Source organism: Mustela putorius, unplaced genomic scaffold (assembly GCF_011764305.1).
Source record: "Mustela putorius furo isolate JIRA1106 unplaced genomic scaffold, ASM1176430v1.1 tig00537275_pilon_pilon_pilon, whole genome shotgun sequence".
Taxonomy (NCBI): Eukaryota; Metazoa; Chordata; class Mammalia; order Carnivora; family Mustelidae; genus Mustela; species Mustela putorius.
Window position 1 is genome coordinate 228,127 of NW_025422413.1, and position 21,246 is coordinate 249,372.

The 21,246-nt window shown below is 42.5% G+C and overlaps 1 protein-coding gene across 7 annotated transcripts in view; it reads right to left on the reverse strand.

The window, feature by feature from the left end:
- SH2D4A (SH2 domain containing 4A) overlaps positions 1-21,246 on the reverse strand; it is a 60,349-nt gene that overhangs the window by 6,167 nt on the left and 32,936 nt on the right. For 5 of the 7 annotated variants that reach the window (XM_045073801.1, XM_045073800.1, XM_045073803.1 and 2 more), the window contains 5 exons: positions 20,856-20,984; positions 19,218-19,298; positions 14,373-14,484; positions 12,491-12,698; positions 9,806-9,936 (listed from right to left, as the gene is read on the reverse strand). In XM_045073801.1, the coding sequence (XP_044929736.1) occupies positions 9,806-9,936; positions 12,491-12,698; positions 14,373-14,484; positions 19,218-19,298; positions 20,856-20,984 (661 nt within the window). The remainder of the gene's footprint in view (positions 1-9,805; positions 9,937-12,490; positions 12,699-14,372; positions 14,485-19,217; positions 19,299-20,855; positions 20,985-21,246) is intronic. The other 2 variants (XM_045073804.1, XM_045073805.1) reach the window with 2 other exon arrangements.

Genomic DNA, 21,246 nt, shown 5'->3' on the forward strand with positions numbered 1-21,246 from the left:
AATTGGTTGAGTGGCTGCCTTCTGCTCAGGTCATGATCCCAGCGTCCTGGGATCGAGTCCCACATCGGGCTCCTTGCTCAGCAGGGAGCCTGCTTCTCCCTCTGCCTCTGCCTGCCATTCTGTCTGCCTGTGCTCACTCTCTCCCCCTCTCTCCCTCTGATAAATAAATAAAATCTTAAAAAAAAAAAAATGGAAGGTAACCAAATAGTAGTAGCATACAGAGTCCTTCACGTCTGCCTGGTGCTCCTCAAATGGTGCCTTACTTCACTTAATCCTTAAAGCAGCCTGACAAACAGGCACTATTCCTTCTCTCAAATCTCAGATGAGCAAAACCTGCACCAGAGAGAGTTCCTAATGTGCTTCAGGTCATGTGGTTAGGCCAGGGGATGCACTGGTCTTGCACCCGGGCAGTCTCAGAGTCCATGCTCTCACCCAACTAGAATACTCCCCTGAGCTAGCAGTTCACATTGCTCAACGTGTCTTCATGGGTTATTTCACTTAATTCCCAAAAAACTCAAAACAAACAGAACTGGTATTATTACCATCGCCATACAAAAGGGGAAGCGGAAGGAGAGCAGGTATATGACCAGGGTATAGGATTAGTTAGTGATGGTTTCAGGTCTCTTGTCTCTCACTCAAGTATTTTGCTTTTTAACCCCCCGAGCTCATGAAATTTTCCTGAAATTGGCTGAAAATAAACTATGAATATTTATTTCACAAAGACGTGTTCATTTCTAAGCTGGGCAACATAGTGTTGGGGGGCACTGGGGGAGAAAGAGAATCCCCAAGCATACTCCCAGTTGAGTGTAGAGCCTGATGCAGGGCTTGATTCTAGGACCCCAAGATCATGACCTGAGCTGAGATCATGACCAGAGATGAAATCAAGAGCTGGATGCTCGACCAACCCAGCCGCCCAGGTGCCCCGACCCAAGCAACATAAAGAAGATGAATTTATTGTGAAGACTTACGTACAGTCACTTGGGTGTAGAATTGAGGCATTAGTGACCTCTGCCACCTTCCCTAAGCTCAGGATTCCTGTTGCCAGGGGCTGAAAAGGCCCAGAACATGGCAGGCTTTAGCATTCCCCTTGACCCACTCGGGTCTGCTGAGAGCGGCCTCAGGGCTACCCTTCCTGAGCTGAGCTCCGCCAAGGAACTCTTACTCCTGCTTTTGTCACCTGTCCTGATTCTCTGCTTCTTGGGCTCCCCAGAATACCCTGAAGGGAGGAGATGGCACCAAGATAACTTTCATGGAGGAACTCATCTCTGCTGTTAAGGTGACCTCAAAGTCCCACACTGCAAAGTGCCTAGATTAGGGGTGAATAAAAGAAAAAACTGAGTTTTAGAAGAACTTCTTCCCACGTAGCAACCGTGCCAAATGCAAACTGCACACGTTATCCATAGGAGGTCTTACACTTGGACGAGAGCTCTATATTTTCGCACTGTAGCTCCCTTCTACTTTATGCTTTCTTTAACCCGGTCAGTATGTAAAGGAAGTACTTTTGAAGGGGTTCTGGGACCGGCCCTAGATCCTCTATCTAGAGGGACATACACTGTGATACCAAGCTCTCAACCTTCAGGTTTCAGGCCCCTTGGGATAAGGAACACTAGAGCTCTCAAAATATTATTCTTAATGTTTCCATAATAATTCAAGAATTAAAATCACATCATTTGTTCTTTCTTCATTACCATGATGGCTAACACTTATTAATTAGGGCTTCCTTTGTGTCACATTCAGCGCTAAGTACTTCACATATAGTAACTCGTGAATCTTTCAAATGACTCTGTGAGACAGGTGATGTCGGTGTCTGCATTATACAGATGAGAGACAGAAATTCAGAACTCACGGGACCTGCCTAAGGCCACACAGCTTGTTGGTGGAGGCTGGGATTTGGCCCCAGAGACGTGCTCTTAACCACTATACTCTACTGCCTCCTTTGCCAACATAAAGGAGTGTCCAAATTTTATAATCAGACCATGCAATGACAAAGAAAACTCTGGTGATGAAAGCACAGATTAAAAGTTCTTCTCTAAATATCAAAATCCCTCTTTCCATAAAAAACCTGAAGTCGAACCCCCAAAGCAGGTCACTCTCTTTTGTCCCTCACCCACCCAGGCTCCCCTTCCCTTGCCTGCAAGGTCCTTCTAGGTCTCTCCAAGAACACAGTGTAAACTACAAGACTCGAGCCCAGGGCATCAGTAATGGCAATCATGGGGCTCCCGGGCACATGTGGGCCACGACACTCAGTGACTGGCAGCATTAGGGGGAAGACTCAAGCGCATCCACTGAAAAACTCAAGTAAGCAAGGCCTTTGGGGTTAATGGACTACTCCCAACATTAGTGGAAATACATACATTTTTTTGCAGCCAGTTTGCTGCACTGGGTAGTTTATTGGAAAAGTAAGAGTCTTCAAAAAAAACCCTACAATAATGCATGGTATGTGCTGCAGAAACACTAGCTCTTTTCAAGATTGAATAGATGGACATAGCTTTACCCTCTTTATGTTTCCTCTTCAGTTACTCTGGCCATCTGAACTAATACTAGGCAGTCAGATGGGAGAACTCCAGAGAATAATTCAAAGTGCTTTGATGCTTAGTGTTGAAGGCTTCATGCCAAAATGCAGGTGAAGTCCCAGGGCTTGGGGCTAATGCTGGGCTAGTCCCTCTTCAGGGTGGGACAGTGACTGCCAGGGGAGGCACTTGTGGTGGTCCTTCCCTGCCACACGCAGATATGACAGATTCTTGCTGCTGGCCACAGCCCACCCCACTCTACCAAGTATATGAATCATATATGTCAATGAGGCAGGATGTGCTTAGTAAAGATGGAAGCTTGAAAGTCTCTCTGGGAGAGGGGGGCGGAAGTCTAATGGCCCCACAATGAAGAAATCACCGCTTCTCAGCAAAATAGTTGAAGGGCACATTGTCCCTTCTGAGTGCTGATTCTCAGGTTCATTAAGGTTTTAGCCTGAAAGAAATCTTGGGTGGGCTCCTTGAGACTGTCTGTGGGATCCCTCCCATTGTGGGCACGCAGCCTCAGGGACTGCGGGGCAGGGGCTGCGGGCTGGCACACGCCTGAGGAGTGGGACACAGGATTCTGCCTGGAGGCTCGGCTCTGGGGACCTGGAGTCCCAGGGAACAGCTGCAGACAGAGAAATGGATGGGTCTTGCTCTCCAAGCAGAAGGGAACTTTGGAGGCATGTGTCAAAAATGGAAGCAATCAAAATAGCTGCAGTGTGAACTGTACTGAAATCCCACAGATGTGAAAGGGATTTGCTTTTTAAGTAGCTTAAAATATTGGAACTAAAGCATTGAGAGGCAGGTTCAATTATAAACCGTGACAGCAAAAGACAGCCACAAGAAACCGGTCAGGATGGAAACATCTCACCAGCGGCCTAATTATATCCATATTTGAATAAGGACGCGTGCGTTGCATTTCAGAGGCGTAATGATCAGCTCTTGATGCGTAGCGTAAGCAGATATATGAATTCTCTAACAGAAGCTGTCAGAAAATTCCTAAATCAGAAATTTGTTTATACACTTACTGTTAGCCTTCCCCCACCTTTCCTACTCCCAGGCCCTGCTGAATTCTGAGCTCCTGAACACTGCCGCATAGTAACAGGAGACGGGATATGCCAACAGAGAGAATGCAGACAGGAGTCTGGGGGGTTCTGAACAGACTTTCAAACTTCAGTTTTATTTATTTGTTGACCCTCTCTTTGAAGAGGAGTTAGTGAGTAGAGCTAATTATGTATCTACACACTTTGGATACTTAGAATCAGAAACCAGAATAAATAAAATGACTTTGCAGGATATTACATTTACCCAGGAGGGCTCTCCAACACTAATCTCCAACTTTATAAACATTCTAGACCATAGTGTGTGTCTTAAAGATTTCTGTAATGTGGTGACCAGATGCAAGAGAAAATGAATAAAAACAAGGATTGTATTTCAGGGTCAAGACAGTCGGACAGAATGAGAAGAGGGTGATAAAGAGGAAATAAAACCAAACAGAGCTGATAACAGTATTCAGAAGATTTTTTTTTAAAAAAGATTTTATCTATTTATTTGACAGACAGAGATCACAAACAGGCAGAGAGGCAGGCAGAGAAAGAGAGGGGGAAGCAGGCTCTCCACTAAGCAGAGAGCCCGACGCGGGCCTTGATCCCAGGACCCTAAGATCATGACCTGAGCCGAAGGCAGAGCCCCCAGAAGATTTTAAATCTAGAAAATAAAATGTTATTTTAGCAAATCTAGGAGTCATTCCCATCTTGCCACACCTTTCCTCCCAACCCCATGCTCAACCTCAACTGGCAATATTCTGCTCAACTTTTCCAAGCAACTTTGCTCCCTGTTTTGTCCTTCTGTCCTTCCAAATTCCTGTTGCCTTCTGGGGTGACCTCCTGGGTTCAAATCGCATAGGACAGTTTAGTAGTAATTAAGATCTATTTTACTGAAATCCTGCTTATCCCTCATATATGATGCTGTTACAGCAATATTTTGTGGCAAGATTAGGATTCTGATGAAGAGAAAGGCAGAGAGAACATGAATGGCACATTTACTTTTAAGCTCTTCAGTTCTGGTTGGCCATGATAACAGAAACACTGCGTGTCAGGCACTAAGTATGTTACATATATTAGATGATACACTTAAAACAAAAAACTACTCTACAGTGTAGATATTATTAAGCCCATTTTAAAGAGGAAAAGAACATAACTCAAACCTAGGTGATCTGGTCTTGGAGTCTTGTGCCAAGCTTACACTATACAGTTGACCCTCAAACAACACAGGTTTGAACTGCATACGTCCACTTATATGTGGATTTTTTTCAATAAATGTGGTACTACAAATGTATTTTCTCTCTTATGAATTTCTTAATAATGTTTTCTTTTCTCTATTAAAAGATTACAGTATATAATAGATATAACATACAAGATATGCGTTAATCAACTGTTTATATGATCAGTAAGTCTTTGGTCAACAGTAGTCAGTTCATAGTTAAGTTTCTGGGAAGTCCAGATTTATCTATGGATTTTCAACTGTGCAAGGGGTTGGCACCCCAACCCCTGCATTGTTCAAGGGCCAACTGCACTATCTTTCCATGCTAAGAGCTAAGAAAACTGTGCTTCTTGGACTTCGCATTTTTAAAAATTCAGCTTGAGATATAATTTACATACAATAAAATTCACCAATTTTAAGTACGCAATTGATTGATTTTGACAAATGTATAGTTAGGTAACCATTACCACAAAAAATATAGATTCCACTTCTATTACTCTAAACTCTTGCAGCCTTGGAGCATTGTATGGGAATGGGGCAAAACTTATGCTGAATGAAGTTTCCTGGACACTTTTACTTCACCACTGGCTGTGAGATTTAGTGAACTCATTCATGTACTAGAGAAACAAATCTCTGTGGTATTACTGTTCACTGATTCAAATTTCCAACTTATATAAAAAGCATGGGTGTTCCCACTTGTATTAGTACTCAGATATGCTGTGACTTAGAAGTTAAGTAGATCTGGCTCTGAATATTGCCACTGATGGTAGAAGCCTGAAAAGAACTTAACATTTTAGTTCCTAGGTTCTTACTTTATAAAGTGGGAATAAAATTTACTTCCTTTAAAGTGCTCAGTGTAATGCTTGGAACATATTAGACCCTCAAAAAATTATAGCTCCAACAGAATATAATCTGTATCTTATAACATACTGCATCACAGGTAAAACGAATGAGCTAAAGAAAAATCTAGATGACATAATGTTGGGAGAAAACTCAAGCTGCAGAAAAATACCTATAACATGATACCATGTAAATATTAAACACAATATTGCATGTTTGATAGAAGCATATATATATACGTGTATAAATATATGTTTTATATATATCTTAATATAGTTAATAAAAATGCACACACATATACATATATAATGAGAGTATAAAAATATGGATGAAAAGGATAACTTCAAAGAGTGATTTACCTATTGGAGAGAAGTAAATAAATAGAGTCAGTAAGGGAGGAAAAGAGAGGGCCTTTATTCTCTCAGGCTTTATTTCTTAATAAGAGAAACAGATATGAGATAAATATGGCTTCTAACATTCATTGTATCCTAGAAAGTAGATACAACATTTATTACATCATTGGTGTTACTTACAGTTTTCTTTTTTTGTTTGAAATATTTCCTAATTAAAAAAAAGTAATTTTTGAATGAGGGAAGGGAGAAAAATCCTCCGCAATATGGGTGGGCCTCATCCAATCAGTTGAAGGCATCAAAAGAGAAAAGACCTTCCCTGAGCAAGAAGGGATTCTGCCAGTGGACTTTGGACTTAAGCTGCCAGTTTTCCCTGAGTCTCCAGCCTGTTAGTCTACCCAGCAGATCTGGGGGGCCCACCAAGCCCCCAAACAGGTAAGTCAGCTCCTTAAGACGTTGGCCATAGAGGGATCTTCAGGAAGAACAAGTGCAAAGGCCCTAGCAAAGGGGTGAGTGTGGTGTGTCAGGGACGGACGGGAAACATGTGGTGGAAAGTCATGATCAAGGCAGGGTTCTGTGAGGACCGCGGTTTGAGATGGAGCTGGAGTGATATTCAGATCAAGCGTGAAAGTTGAAACCTGATGGCCTCTGTGAGAAGAGCTTGCTGAGAGAGGAGCAGAAGTGGGGAGACTACATATCTACATGTGCTTGAGATCAAGATGCTCACAAAGTAGAGTTTAGTACTGCCTTTCTGGATCTCTCTTGCACTTGGGATTTTCCAAGTTCTTACATCTAGGAGATCAGAGGCAATACCCTACTTGACTGCCCATGGCCAGATACCTGCCTCATCATGACGCTGAGTGGGAAAGGAAACCTGAGACAAAGATGTGGGGCCTCTGCTCTTTTTTGCCATCGCACTGAGTATTGGTGCTCCCTGGGGTCTTGTCCTTGGTCTTCTCTTACCTTTCTTTTCACTTCACTCCTGGAAAATGTCATCTCCCCTCCCCTGCTTTTCAGTGTGTGCTGAGGGCTCCGATCCATTATCGCTAGCACTGATCTGTTAATCCAATTACCAAATGGATATTTTCACATGACTGCCCCAAAGACATTTCAAGCTCATCATATCCCAAATAAATTCATTTTCACCCCTCTTTTTTAATCCTGGTAATCTCCTGACCCTCCTGTATTCCTTCTCCCAACTGAGAGCATGAGTTTCCACGCAGCTCCACAAGCCAGAGATCCACTGGTCTTCATTTCCCTGTCCTCTCCTATCCACCTCCATCCTGTCTAAAGCTAATGAAAAGAAAAGGGCCAAAGTGTGAACTTCTATGGGGAAAAGTTAGCTGACCAAAACAGTAATATAAGAAAGGCAACTTATGGAGTGTATGATAACAAAAGGAAGATGGTAAACCAGTACAGGAGAGCTACCATCCCATTATTTCCAACAGGGCTCATGATCATTAAACAATTATATTTCAAAAATATAAGATATGATCCATCTTCTCTTTATCATAGAAACGTGAAATTTTGTCTTCTTAAAACAGAAGACTATGGCTTACATTGAGGACATAACTGTGTATTATTTCATTATATTTTATCATATTATTTATTTTTCTTATGACTATGATAAATATCTATATAAGTGAAATTAAATGTATAACAATAGCAACCAATAAGTTATTTATATAAAACTCAAAAACTTATTTTTTTAACCAAAGCTCCAACTGGATTTTTAGTCCCACTTTATCTTCCTGGCTTTTAGCAACTGTTTCAAGTGGGATTGCCTGTTAAAGTACCACGATTTTTAAACATTAACCAACACTTTCAATTTCTTATTTCCTGTTATTAAAATGAACTACCACCCTTGTAATCAGGAATGACACCATCTGGCCAACGACACAGAAACTATAAAGTACTGATTTCATCAGTGCTTATCTTAAAAAGAAAAAAAAAAGGCAATATTAAACACTCATCTTTTGATACTGATGTCACTATTTCTTCCAATGTCTTCTGAACAGAATGGAAAGGAAGTAGACTTATGACCCAGTCCTAAGAGGGAGAGGAGATCAGGGAGTGGACAATTACTAAAGCCTGAATCACCAAAGAATATGTATTTTACAAGGAAAGCTAGATGGTTCCATAATGATCTGACTGTGAAAGCAGCCCTTTAGCAGAAGGCCTACAAAAAAGAAATTTTTTTATTTATATTTTTAAATGTTTAAATTTTTTTTTATTTTTTTTTTTTTTTTTAAAGATTTTATTTATTAATTTGACAGAGAGAAATCACAAGTAGACAGAGAGGCAGCCAGAGAGAGAGAGAGAGGGAAGCAGGCTCCCCGCTGAGCAGAGAGCCCGATGCGGGACTCGATCCCAGGACCCTGAGATTATGACCTGAGCCCAAGGCAGAGGCTTTAAACCACTGAGCCACCCAGGCGCCCCAAATGTTTAAATTTTTTTAAAGGTTTTATTTATTTGATAGAGATCACAAGTAGGCAGAGAGGCAGGCAGAGAGAGAGGGAGAAGCAGGCTCCCTGCTGAGCAGAGAGCCCGATGTGGGACTCAATCCCAGGACCCTGGGATCATGACCTGAGCCAAAGGCAGAGGCTTTAACCACTGAGCCACCCAGGCGCCCCTAATTTTTTTCTTTTTAGAAGTTCACCATATTATTTGTTTGGGACCCTATTTTTGTGGATATGTTTGTGTGTGACATGATACTAATTAAAAGAGAGAAACCTTCAGGGCACCTGGGGTGGCTCAATCGGTTAAGCTTCATGATCCCAGGGCCCTGGGATTCAGACTGGCCTTGAGCCTTGCACTGGGCTCCCTGCTCAGCAGGGAGTCTGCTCCTCCCTCTGCCCCTCCCCCCTGCTCATGCTCATGCACTCTCTCTCTCTCTCTCTCAAATGAAATTTAAAAAAAAATTTTTAAAATAAAAAAGACTTCAACATGATTCAAACCAAGGTTTAGTCCTTTAGGACAAGCATGCTCTGTGAGAGAACCTTATTTTTTTAAGCGCTTCTGTTGTACATAGAGGCAATTAATCCAGTTCCACCACTGACCCTAAAGAAGCCAAATGAGGCAAGAAACTGCTTCTTTTCCTGAAGTTCAAGAAACTGAGAGGACAGTGAAATATGTGCTAGCTAGACAGAAGGCTTGAATTAATCAAATTTCTAGGGTTAAATTAAGAAATGGTTTATTAGGTAATATCTGCTTTGGTCTAACAAACCCACCTGGCAGCTTCAACTACTTAATGGAAACACAGATCAAAATAACAGAATTTTTAGGTTAAAGATCATAAAGTTCAACTCCTTCATTAAATAGGTGAGGAAAATGAGGCTCAGATAACTTGACTTGTTGTAGAGAAAGGGTTTGCTCAGTCACTCAACTGGTAATGAAGAGCTGACCATCTGACAGCTGCACCAGTGCCCTGCCCACCACACCCACGGGCATACTGGACTCTCCCCACTGTGCACGGTGGATGAAAGGCATTGCCATTTGAAGGAAATCACAATCGAGTGCCCGAGGGTCTAGGGTCGAGGGTCGGGAGCAGGAGCCATCGCTTGCCCCGCCCACCCAGCGGTGTTTTAATTGTGGTGACAAATGAACTCACGGCACCCGCAGAGACCCCAACTGCTGACTGTTTTCTAAATCCATCATGAGCCTGCAACTCACCGAAAAACCTTTGAAAAACTGCTGTGTGAAAATAATTTCAAAGACTCTTCTTGGACAGCACAAAAAAAAGGAAGCCTTTATTCTTTCTGCCCTCCTGGTGGATTAACAGATGAACACAGCCTCATCTGTCGTCCGATGAGGCTCCGTGGAGGGCAGCTGTGTACTCACCGTGGAACCAGGGAGCTATGGTGTCTGAGGTTGTCTGGTAGCCTGCTCGCAGTGGTAGCTGCTCCTCTTTAAACCACCGAATGATGTCCTCCTGGGCAGAGTTGGACGCTGTCCTCCTCACTCCCTGGTTTCTGAGATTTAGAGAACAGTTCCTCAAGTTAGATTGAACTAACTTGAAAACAATGCCTTCGAAAATCATATATATCCTGTATATATAAATCATGTATAAAGGGAGAGAGAATTATATATACTTGGAGATCTAATTACATGGGCTGAGCTAATGGGAAGTTGGACCCCTAATTACTGCCATTATATACCTAACTCCACAAGGGTTAATCAAAAAAATAGGAAGGAACATAAATCTGTCACTTGTCCTTCCAGTCCTTTAGGGCTAGTCATGGATGTGAGCTTCTGCTGTGTTAATACAAAGATTTTAATTCATTTTTAATTTGAACAAAAGCTCCATTAACTTCTAATTAAAATTTGAGAAAATAAGCATTAAAAAGTGAAATACACCCCCAACGCTATTTTACTTGGGAGCATGTTTTTGCAAACAAATGCAAAAAAAAAAAAAAAAAAAAAAAACTCTTTCCTAACATTTTCAGTATTAAATTTTTTCTTCTTTTTGTTTCCAACATCCCTGACTTGCTTTCTTCTCTTCCACACTTTGAAGAGGATTAGTTCTGCTAAAGACAGTCTCAGAAATATGAAGTCAAAGAAAGAAGAGTGTTTGAAGATTGATAAGAAAAAGATACAAGTGGTAGAATCATTTTGAAATACATTCAGTCACAGAACTAAAGTTCTGGGATGTAAGTTGATTTCCACTATAAAAAGTAACACTGCAATGTAATAAACACATTTCCAAGTCTCACACAATAATTTTGAGCAGAACTCAGTGTAAAGACAAGGATGAGTTTGGATGAACTGCCAGGATGCCTGTCATGTAAATTAACTTATGACCCTGTGTTCTATGGTAACATGTCCCCACGAGTTACATGTGACATGTATGCCAGATGTACATGTTAAGAATGTACTATTCATGTGCATGCATACATAGAATTTTGGAGAAGATTGACTATAATATTTGACTTTCTTGGGAATCAGATCCTATACACACACGAGATTATATGATGAGTGCTCTTACTAGCTTTCAAATTAGGTTCTTTTTCTTTGGAAAGTCTTTGGAGGTTAAGCGAAAACTCTAAGGACAGCCAGTCTCTGTCTTTTCTTGGGCTGGCTCCTAGCTGACCTTGGTCATACACTGTTGTCCCAGCGCAAAAACCATCCAGTCTGGCTGCCTCACAAGAAGCATTTCATGCAAGTGTGTTACGTTGGAAAAACTTAGCTCACAGCTCGAAACAAAAACTGCCCTTCTTAAGGCCACCTCCACTGCTGTCAATCACATACACCGCGCAATAAAAATAGTGTGGGACAGGCATGTTACACGTCATAGTCACCCCCTTGGAAGAGCCTGGAGAACAGGGGCAGGTACACAAACAGCCCTGCTGGGTATCTGGGGCCAATGCACAGGCCAGCTCAGGCACTGAAGAGGACCCTGGGCAGGAGCTCACACCTTTGTGATGTGTTCACAAAACTGCGAGGATACCTGTTTCTGATTACTTTTCTTGGGTTTTTGTCCGTAAGAAAAAAAATCATTCCCCAAACTGTCACTTTATAGAACATGATCTTTTAGTTCTGGCCCCCACATCCCAAAATGGCAGCTTTCAGTTGAGTAAGTAGAAATAATTATAGTAAAGGAAAAGGTCCACCTTCCTGTTTCCTCTGAGGTCATAATCCCCATTAGGAAAGGCCCTGAAGATCAGTAGTGACTCCAAGCAAAGAAAGATTGGTTTGCTTTCTATTTCTCCGTACGTGTAACAGAGAAGTATTTTTGGTTTTCATTTCAGAAGGCAAGGCTTCTGTTTTGTTTAATGACTATTTGATTCTTCTGGTATATTTTACATAATGTCTTTCTACATATTAGAATATGAAAAAATCCTAATATCCAGGAGAAAATAATTTTATGAACAGTTATCTAACATAAGGGTAAGGGGGTTTCTGCTACGATACCATCATATTTCTCTTCAGGGAGTTTACAAAGCAAACTGTTCTACCTAAGTTCCTATAGCTGGCAAGGCCAAGGCACCATCATGACCAAAAAAGTGTTCATTCAAAGAAGGAACAGTTCCAGACTCAACATATGAACTTGGCTCTGTGTCCCAGCATGAGGACTGCCATCAAATCTTCAATCCTGAGCAATGAAAACACAACTCTATGATGCTGTCCAAGTCAGCAAGCCCTTAGGTTCCTCCTTTGATATCGTTTCCGACTAACAGCGATACTAAGCGCTGATGAGACCCCCTGCCTCTGCTCCTGCCCTCGCCGGCCCGCTTACCACCACGAGTGGGGTCGGGGGTGGGTGCACTAGCGGCGCAGGGAGGCACTGAACTCGATGCACACCTTCTCTGAGTTCCTGGGAATCTTATTATAACAAACTGTGGATGTTTTAGAGATAAGAAGAGGATGAATCCAGACCAGGTGTCTCCAGAAGACAGGCTGAGGTGGGGCAGAACTGAATCACATGGGCAACCCGCCGGTCTGCCCTGCCCAACGGCCCTCCCGCTATTTGTCTTTAATCAGCCAGTTTCAACCGTTACGTTTAAAGCCATCTGTGTGGCTTCTTACCTAAGAGGCTTTGGAGGGTATCCCGCCGGGTTTAGGAAGTGAGGCTTGGGTGGGAGGGGGGGTCTTTTTGGTTTCTGTAGAACTCCTGGGGGGCTTTGTGGTCCCTCACCGCTTCCTTTCTCAGCCGCAAGTGATAGCCTCTTATAGTCTTCCCGCGCTTGTTTAGCCAAAGAGCGTCTCTTCTCATCAGCGGCTTTGGATTTTCGCACTAGAAAAACAAGGAGGTTTGAGAAAGGCCCTGGTCAGGCCACCAAGATGGTGAGAGGAGTCAGCGGGTGATGAGCGCCGTCTCTCAGGAGACTCTGTCTCCTCTGCTGATAACGAACACTCGCCATCAGCGCCTAGGACGCACATAGCTCAGGCCTGCACATTCACAGCTGCCCAGCGCTCCCTGCAGAATTCCTGCCTTTCTAAGGGGGGTTTTAGGACATCCTAAGAGGGAGAAGGAGGAGAAAGAGGAAGGAAGGAGACAGAAATGGAGAACCACGTGTTTGAGAATTTCCTGCATTTGGCAAGACTAAGTGATGAGTCGCAGCCCGAGTTCGAATTCCATGTGGCCGGGAGCCTCTGAATAAGAAGAGGTGGTATCATCCCTCCCGTGCTCAGCTCAGGACATCACTAGCAAAGATCAGGCTCTCAGGAACTCCTCAGTGCAGCGGCTGGGGACGGGGCGAGAGGTCGGTGAGGCTGGCCACAGGTCACACTCAGAGCCCCCGAGAGCTGAACCAAGTGTGAACAGGCCTGCTAGACCAAAAACACAAAATGATTCTCTCCACAATCAGAGAATGTGCTGGTACACATAAAAAGTACCCCAAGGCCACCTTTTAATGTTGCTTTGTAAAACAGAGTGTTTTTTGGTTTTGTTTGGTTTTGTTTTTGTTTTAGCAACACAGCAGTGAAGGGCTCTACTGCAGGATGCTAAGACCAATTTTCCTTGAGTGTGTTTGCACTTCAGGTGTTCTCAGTCAAGCCCCGTTATATCTGACTTCAGAGAGAAGCCAAAAATGTTCCATTACACGAGAACGTCACCGCATGGAAGTGACTGGGTCTTGCAAATATTTTCGCTTCACAAAACTGTCATGTTAATAGTGTTCGTTGTAATGGAACTGAAGACCAGATTCTCTGCATCCTGCAAACACTGTCACTCCCATTCTCCTGTTTCTCCCTCAAGTGGCCTCAAGCGATAACCTGGCTGGTAAACCTCTTTCTGAGTCAGCTGGAAACCCTCATCATGTCTCAAACCTGCCATTTCCCCTAGTGTTGCTGAGCACGCTTGGCTCTGGCTTAGCTTGCACTGACCTCTTCCTGAGAGGGTTTATCTCTGGCACTGCTAACTCAAAAGGAGTCAGGGTCAGGTCACAGGTATGGGAGGGTGCTGATATATCCAATCGGTTATTCCTGGGTTCTTCTATCAAAAAGTTAAGGTGAGTTCACTGTTGAAATTTTAGAAAAGTACAGAATAACAAGAAGAAAAATTCAAGTAAAACTCAAATCCCATCGCTCCAAATAAAAAAAAAATAATGTTAACATGTTAATAACCTTCCAGTTTTTTTACTTCTTATACTAAGGCATTTTAAAATAGGAATATTTTTCATACTATTTTATAATTTTTCTTCTTTCAGTGAAAAAATGATATAGCACATCTCAATGTCATTAAACCCTCTTCCAAAACGTGTTTTTTCAGAGCTGTATACCATTCCATCAAACAGCTATATCACAACTGTGATGGTAGAAAGATGAGTGGAGAACGTTTCTACTCTTCTGCTATTCAAGAAGTGACTCCTAAGCCTCTCAACAACCATTTTAAGTACTTCTTAGATTGACCAAGAGAAGGAACTGGCCTGGAGAGTCTAAGGTGTTATGGAGGCCTCTGGGTACTCACGAGATGCCTGCCACTCTGAATCTTCTTTCCAGCTTTTATAAATCTGCTTGGCTTTCTCCTCATCTATTTGTTTTAGTTCTTCATCTTGTGTTTTCTTCTCAGGCTCTTTCTTCTGTTAAAAACAAACAAACAAACAAAAAAAAACCCACACACAAAACCAGAAACAAACACTAGTGAGTAACTCTGGCAGTTTTCTGCCAAGAGGAAGAAGAGGAGTGGGGAGGGGAGGAGTCAGGGGCACCTAGGAGCTGGTTTCTATGTAAGTCCCTCTGGCCCCCTGGCTAGGGAATTTGTTGTTATGGGAAAAGCTTAGAGCGGGTGAGACCTGAAGCTAACTCTATCATGGCCTAGCTGTGCAACCACGTGGCCCGTTACCAAACCTCTCTTGGGCTATCTCTGCTTAAGTAGAATTAGAAAACTACAAATATTTCATAGGGTTACAGTCAGGGTTAACCCATATTTAAAAAGTGTCTCCCGGGCGCCTGGGTGGCTCAGTGGGTTAAGCCGCTGCCTTCGGCTCAGGTCATGATCTCAGGGTCCTGGGATCGAGTCCCGCATCAGGCTGTCTGCTCAGCAGGAGCCTGCTTCCTCCTCTCTCTCTCTCTGCCTGCCTCTCTGCCTACTCGTGATCTCTGTCAAATAAATAAATAAAATCTTAAAAAAAAAATAAATAAATAAAAAAAATAAAAAGCGTCTCCCATAGGGTGCCTGGATGGCTCAGTGGGTTAAGCCGCTGCCTTCGGCTCAGGTCATGATCTCAGGGTCCTGGGATCGAGTCCCGCATCGGGCTCTCTGCTCAGCAGGGAGCCTGCTTCCCTATCTCTCTCTCTCTGGCTGCCTCTCCATCTACTTGTGATTTCTCTCTGTCAAAATTAATAAATAAAATCTTAAAAAAAAAAAAAGTGTCTCCCATAGTCTGTAACACATAGTAAAACTCAATAAATACCCATTTTCCTCAAACATCACTTTACTGTTTTAAAGTGAAATCCCTCAAATAGTGTGTAAACACGGCTTCATGGCACCAGTCTAAACACTGCAGTATCCAATAGGCTCCATAAAAATAACAGCACATTTCTAGAGCAATCTCAGCCGTACCTCCATGTGCCCTCAAACCAGTGTCTAAAAATGTGGTACTGGGGGCACCTGGGTGGTTCAGTTGGTTAAGGGTCATCATGTCATGATCCTAGGTCCTGGGATCGAGCCCCCATATCGGGCTCTATGCTCATCGGGGAGTCTGCTTCCTCCCTCTGCCTTTGCCCCTCCCCACTGCTCATACTCCTGCTCTCTCTCTTTCTCAAATAAATAAAATCTTTATTTATTTATTTTTAAATATTATTTATTTATTTATTTGACAGAGAGAGAGATCACAAGTAGGCAGAGAGGCAGGCAGAGAGAGAGGAGGAAGCAGGCTCCCTGCTGAGCAGAGAGCCCGATGCGGGACTCGATCCCAGGACCCTGAGATCATGACCTGAGCCGAAGGCAGCAGCTTAACCCACTGAGCCACCCAGGTGCCCTCAAATAAATAAAATCTTTAAAAGAATTATTTAAAAATATGGTACTTACACATTTTAGGTGACCCAAAAAGGAATATTTTTTTGTTTTGTTTTTTAAATTTTTACAAAGCATCCTCTTAGAGAAAATATAAAATAAGAAACACAAGTCTTCCTTAAAAAGGGAATTTGTTTTTCAAGTTGTAAATATACAGAACACAAAAATGATCATTTTAACCTTTTTAAACATTGTGGAAGAATACACATAACATAAAAACCATGTTAGCCATTTTGAAGTGAACAGCTCTGTGGCATTAAGTACACTGAAGGGAATTAGTTTTTAACTAAAGAAAAACTCACACCAAATCACTTAGACCTAAAAAAGTACTTTATTTGGGTATTGCCTTCTGAGCGCTTACTAGAAAACTGAATTTAGTACTTGGTGAACCAGATAAAAGCCGCGGTCACCTATACTAACGAAGGAAGCTGAGAGGGTCAGAAAAGACTGACCGTGCTTGGTTTTGCATCTCAGAATCGACAGGTATTTTTTGTGTGTGTGTGTGTGTGTGTGTTTTCCTATAGAAAGATAAAGACATTATGTTAAATTATCTCACCCCAACTAAAATACAAACCTTGATGTTGTGAAACCCATTTTTGACCACTGTGGGAAGTCATAGATCACAATTAATATAGGAAGTGATCATTCATTCACTCTTTCATCTCAGATGTAACTAAACTTTCATGTATTTATTATCTTCATTTTTTTCCTTACTTTCTTTTCTTTTCTTTTCCTGCCTAGAGCTAAGCCCCTTTTGTTTCCTCTTATTATAAAAAACAAACAAAAAACCCCACAAAAACCCCACCAAGCTTTTGGTGTTTTAAATGACTGTTAAAATTTGTTATCACCTTACTGAAGCCATGTATAAACCTGAAATACCTAAAAAGTACTGCTAGCAATTTCTAAACTTAAACAGAAAAAAAAAAACCCTTGAAAGTGGAACTTTGTTCGTCTTCCACATGCATATTTTAAAATGATTTAAAATGATTAGAAAAGACCTATAACATTAAACCACAATAGCATATATGGGTGCTTAGGAAAAGCAAAAAGTTTACAAAGTAAGTCTACTTAAGGAGAAATATGCACTAATAATGCAGGTGGTATGTGGTTGAAGACAATCAAATGTTGGGGAGTGCTGTAGCTAGAAAATCATATTTCTCTTTGACGTGTAGCATCACTATGTTTGGGGCACAGAGGGGAAGGAGACAAATTAACGAGCGTCGCAGAGTAAAGGGTGAGATGAGCCCCGACCACTCTATTCATTCCAAAGCAGCTAGAAAACTTAAGTACTTTTCCTGATTCTCTAAGAATTCCTTCAGAAAATTTACTTTTAGCCAAATCTTTACAGGTTGGTCTTTATGTCCTCTACTTAGGAAACCAAACCATTATTCCATTTTTAGAAGTTTTTGTAAGAAGCATGTAGGTCCAGGATGGGGATGGTGAGCCAAGCACGGGAAAGTCAGGTAGAGGCTGAGGGGTGAAGGGGCAACAGGGGTGAGGCTCGACACTGGTCCAAACTCCCACAGGCTGAGGTTTATATACATGAGGGTGGGCAGTTCAATGTCAAAATATCTCCCACGGAAACCCTCTTATCCCAGCTTGTTAATGGAAATACCACCAGTTTCCTCATTAGACCCTCTCCACTGCCTCCTAAGTTGAAAAGCTCTGTTTTACTATCTTTGTTCTCCAGAGAAGCTGGGTAAGTGATCTATCTGCTCACTCATTCTCTTGAGTTCCCATATAATTTCTTAAGTTAGAGAAGGAATGCATTGGCCCATGGCACGCATTCTCATGAGAGGGTGTGAAGACTAAAAATCTGGCTGTCTCACATCTAAAAATGCTTGAGAACCTTCTAGGCTATCCTCCTTATTTTGGAGCCAAGAAAGTTTAGCTCTCTCTTTTCCATCTAGACTCACCCTCTAGATGGTCTCATCTTTCATCATGGCTTGATATAACACCAAGATATCAGGTTCCTTACAAAGGTCTACATGTTTCTCAACCCTAATCTCCCTTCTCATTCACTTTCCTGCTGTTCTTGACTATGTCAAGTGTGCTCTTGCTTTTGTGCCTTCATACTCGGTGTTGCCTCTGCTTGGGACATAAGGTCCCCCAGTCTCCACATGGCTCCGTCCCTCATTACGTCAGGTCTCTCTTCCAGTAGTGCCTTCTCAGACCATCTCTATAAAAAGTCAGTCCCCACCCTCCCAGCATTCCTCAGCTCCCTTATCCTGCATTATTTTTCTCCACAGAACTTATGACTTCATAGAAGTGTTTGTTGTCTGTCTCCCTCATCCAGAATATAAGCTTCCTGAGGGCAGGGATTTTATCTGTTCTGCTTATAGTACTTTCAATGCCTGTAACAGAGCCTAGCACACAGAGAAACTCCATGGACATTGGTTAAATAAATACAAAGATCCTTTGTTTTTCTATCATTTAAAATGAAACAATGTAATCCAGGCAGTGTTACTGAAATTTTCCTTTAGATGCTCTACTGCTACTGTTTTAGAAAGGTACATATTATACCAACAAGATTCATACCGGGACTACACTGCAAAAATTCATCATAGTTTCTTGAAGGCTATCCCAGTTCACACATGTCCCTGCAGATCGCACTGTCCACTGGAAAGAGGGCCTCCACCATGGCTCCGCCTCAGGCCTGTGGTCATACAGAACCTTCTCTTTACAGCTTCACATTTTACATTACTTTTTCAAACTTTCTGCAGGTCAGATCTACTATGGTTTCCACCTGCCCATCTATGCTCCATTTTTTGTGAGGAATGTATGCTGGGATATAGTCTAGCACAATGGAGGAAAGAGGCTCTGCCTGGAGGGAGAATCACATCTGGAAGGGCATGTGAGAGATCTGAGTGCCCAAAGGAGCTCCTGGCACAGTGGGCATGGATGGTTCATCGAACAGGATCCAGCTCACAGAAACAACGAACACATAAGGAACCTAATTTGAATTCAAGGTTTCTGCCAAGTTAAATGCTTCATTTATCGCTCCCTGAGAGCAGTCTTCCCTCAGTGTTTGCTGCAGCCCAAGATGTTGTCTCTGTGTTAGATGTTCCGTGAGGAGTTTAGCAGATACGTCTTGGCATCTATTCTTTCTGCGATACTCAAGACTTTCCCAACTCCAGATAAATAGGTAAAGATGAAGAGCTATCTTCACAAGCTTTTAAAGACAGATTTCACATCTGCTGCTTTCGTTTCTGCATGAGACTAATATCCCAATTTGTGAAACATTAGTGGCAATGGCTATGCATTTAGCCCCCTGAAGACAGAACGTTAAGTCTTTACCTGGTGAAATCCATATGCCTTCATACGATTGATAGAATCTGCCAACATTTGTTGAATATTTCTTGAGGAACTGGAGAGTGACTAAAAATTAAATGAAACACGTTTTTATACCATTTAGAACTACAATGCAATTTCAGCAGATAATCTGTTCATGCTTCCCTTGTTTCAATGTCCCCTAACGTGCTGCACCCCCACAGGTGGATGCACCAAAGCTTCCCACCAGCACCTGAGTTCCTGAGTCATTAACGACGGAGGCAGCAGGTGTGCGAAGCTTTAGCCTGCCCACTCAATAGGGCTTAGAAATGAATTATGGCTCGAGATCCTGGAGCTGGTGGTTTACTCATGACAAGTGAGTTTCTGTATTTTGTTCCCAGCTGGCCCCACGGCCCCTGAATAACTTCTAGACATCACCATTATTCCTTAATTTAAATTCTCTTCTTCTCTTAATCCCTGTTCGACCACATCCCCTGTTTTTGGTTAGACCAGAAAAATGCTTAGTCTCTGCCATTTAACTGCATGTGCCTCTCTCTCTCTCTCTAGGTGGGAGCAGCAGCAGGAATGAAGTATCAGTTCCCTGCCTGGGAGCCCTGCCCACTTGCCCCGCCTGATCGCACTCCCTTCCCTCCTCTCCCAGCCCTGTTACCCAGCCCCGTGTCTGGGTTCATGCCATTCTGGACAGATTTCCCAGGAGGCAGCTCCTCCCAGTGGGGTTCCCAGATCCATTGCCTGGATTCCCTGGTGTATCTCCTCCCTGCCGCATGTCAACTGCTCAGGCATCGTGACTGAGCTGGCATGTCACACTGAGTGCCTCTTTAGACCAGGTCAGTTATACAGGCCCCTGTCACCGGGTCCCTGGCCTGAATGCAGAGTCTGGACCAAGTCCCAGCGTGAAAAGCCACACATCGTTTACAGCTTAATAGAGCCACCTGCAGCCCATATTACCAGGATTTATGTGTCTTGTGCCTGAGGATTCGCTCCTGAATTTTGATATTGATCAGAAACTGTCAGAAAATTTTCAGAAAAATGTTGGTACCAAAATTCAGTGTGGAGCGCAGGCCGTGTAATAAACCAGTGTGGATATTCAATTTTGCCCCCTTCTTAACAGTAGCTACACTGCATTTCCCAGCTGCCCTAGCAGTTAGGTGTGCCCATGGGAATAAGCCATCTCCACTATAATACAGGTGATAACTGGTATCTGCCGCTTCTATTCTAGTCCTTAAAGTCTCCTTCCCACATGCCTCTAGGCCACTTCCCCCTTCCTAGGCTTACTGCTAAAAACTGGAGGGCCATCAAAAGCCCGAGTCCCTAACTGACTGGGCGGACCTGGGCCCTCCTGAATCAGAACCCATCCTGGATGTTTTAAGAGAGAAAGATGAACTTCTGTTATGTTTTGACCATTGCGTTTTTGGTCTGTTTGTTACAAAATTTTCATCTATATTAGTTGATAAAACTGGCCATGGCAGTTGCTGGTGGCACTCTTCAAGCCTTCTGCTGGTTTTTTTTTTTTTTTTTTTTTTTTTTTTACTAATCATGGGGAGTGCTATTAGGGCTAATTCCACTGGTGGCTACTAGTCATGGAAGGACCATAACGACCAGGCATGGTGACTTAGTCAGTCTTATTTTTATTACTCACAACACCTCTAATGAATGGGCAACACAATGCCCAATTATCAGAGGAAGAAACTGAGTCACAGAGGAGTTGTATATCTTGCTGGCATCACACAGCTGACTTGTGCCAGAGTTTATAGTTTTTCCACTATGTTGACACTGTAACGACAGGAAATAAGCTCTAGGTCAAAAGTTTCTTTATGCCTATTACTTGGCAAAAAATGAATCCTATAGGTTTCAAAATTACTACTTACAATATTCTGTCTTGATTTTATTTTAATATTATAAAAGAATAAAAGAATACATAGCTTCTTTGCATCCAAAATAGCACAGTAACCAGTTCTTATTTATGAACAGGTTAGGATTATCCCAGCAGGTTTTGTGTATGTCTGCTCAAAAGTCCACAGCAATTTTGAAGGGT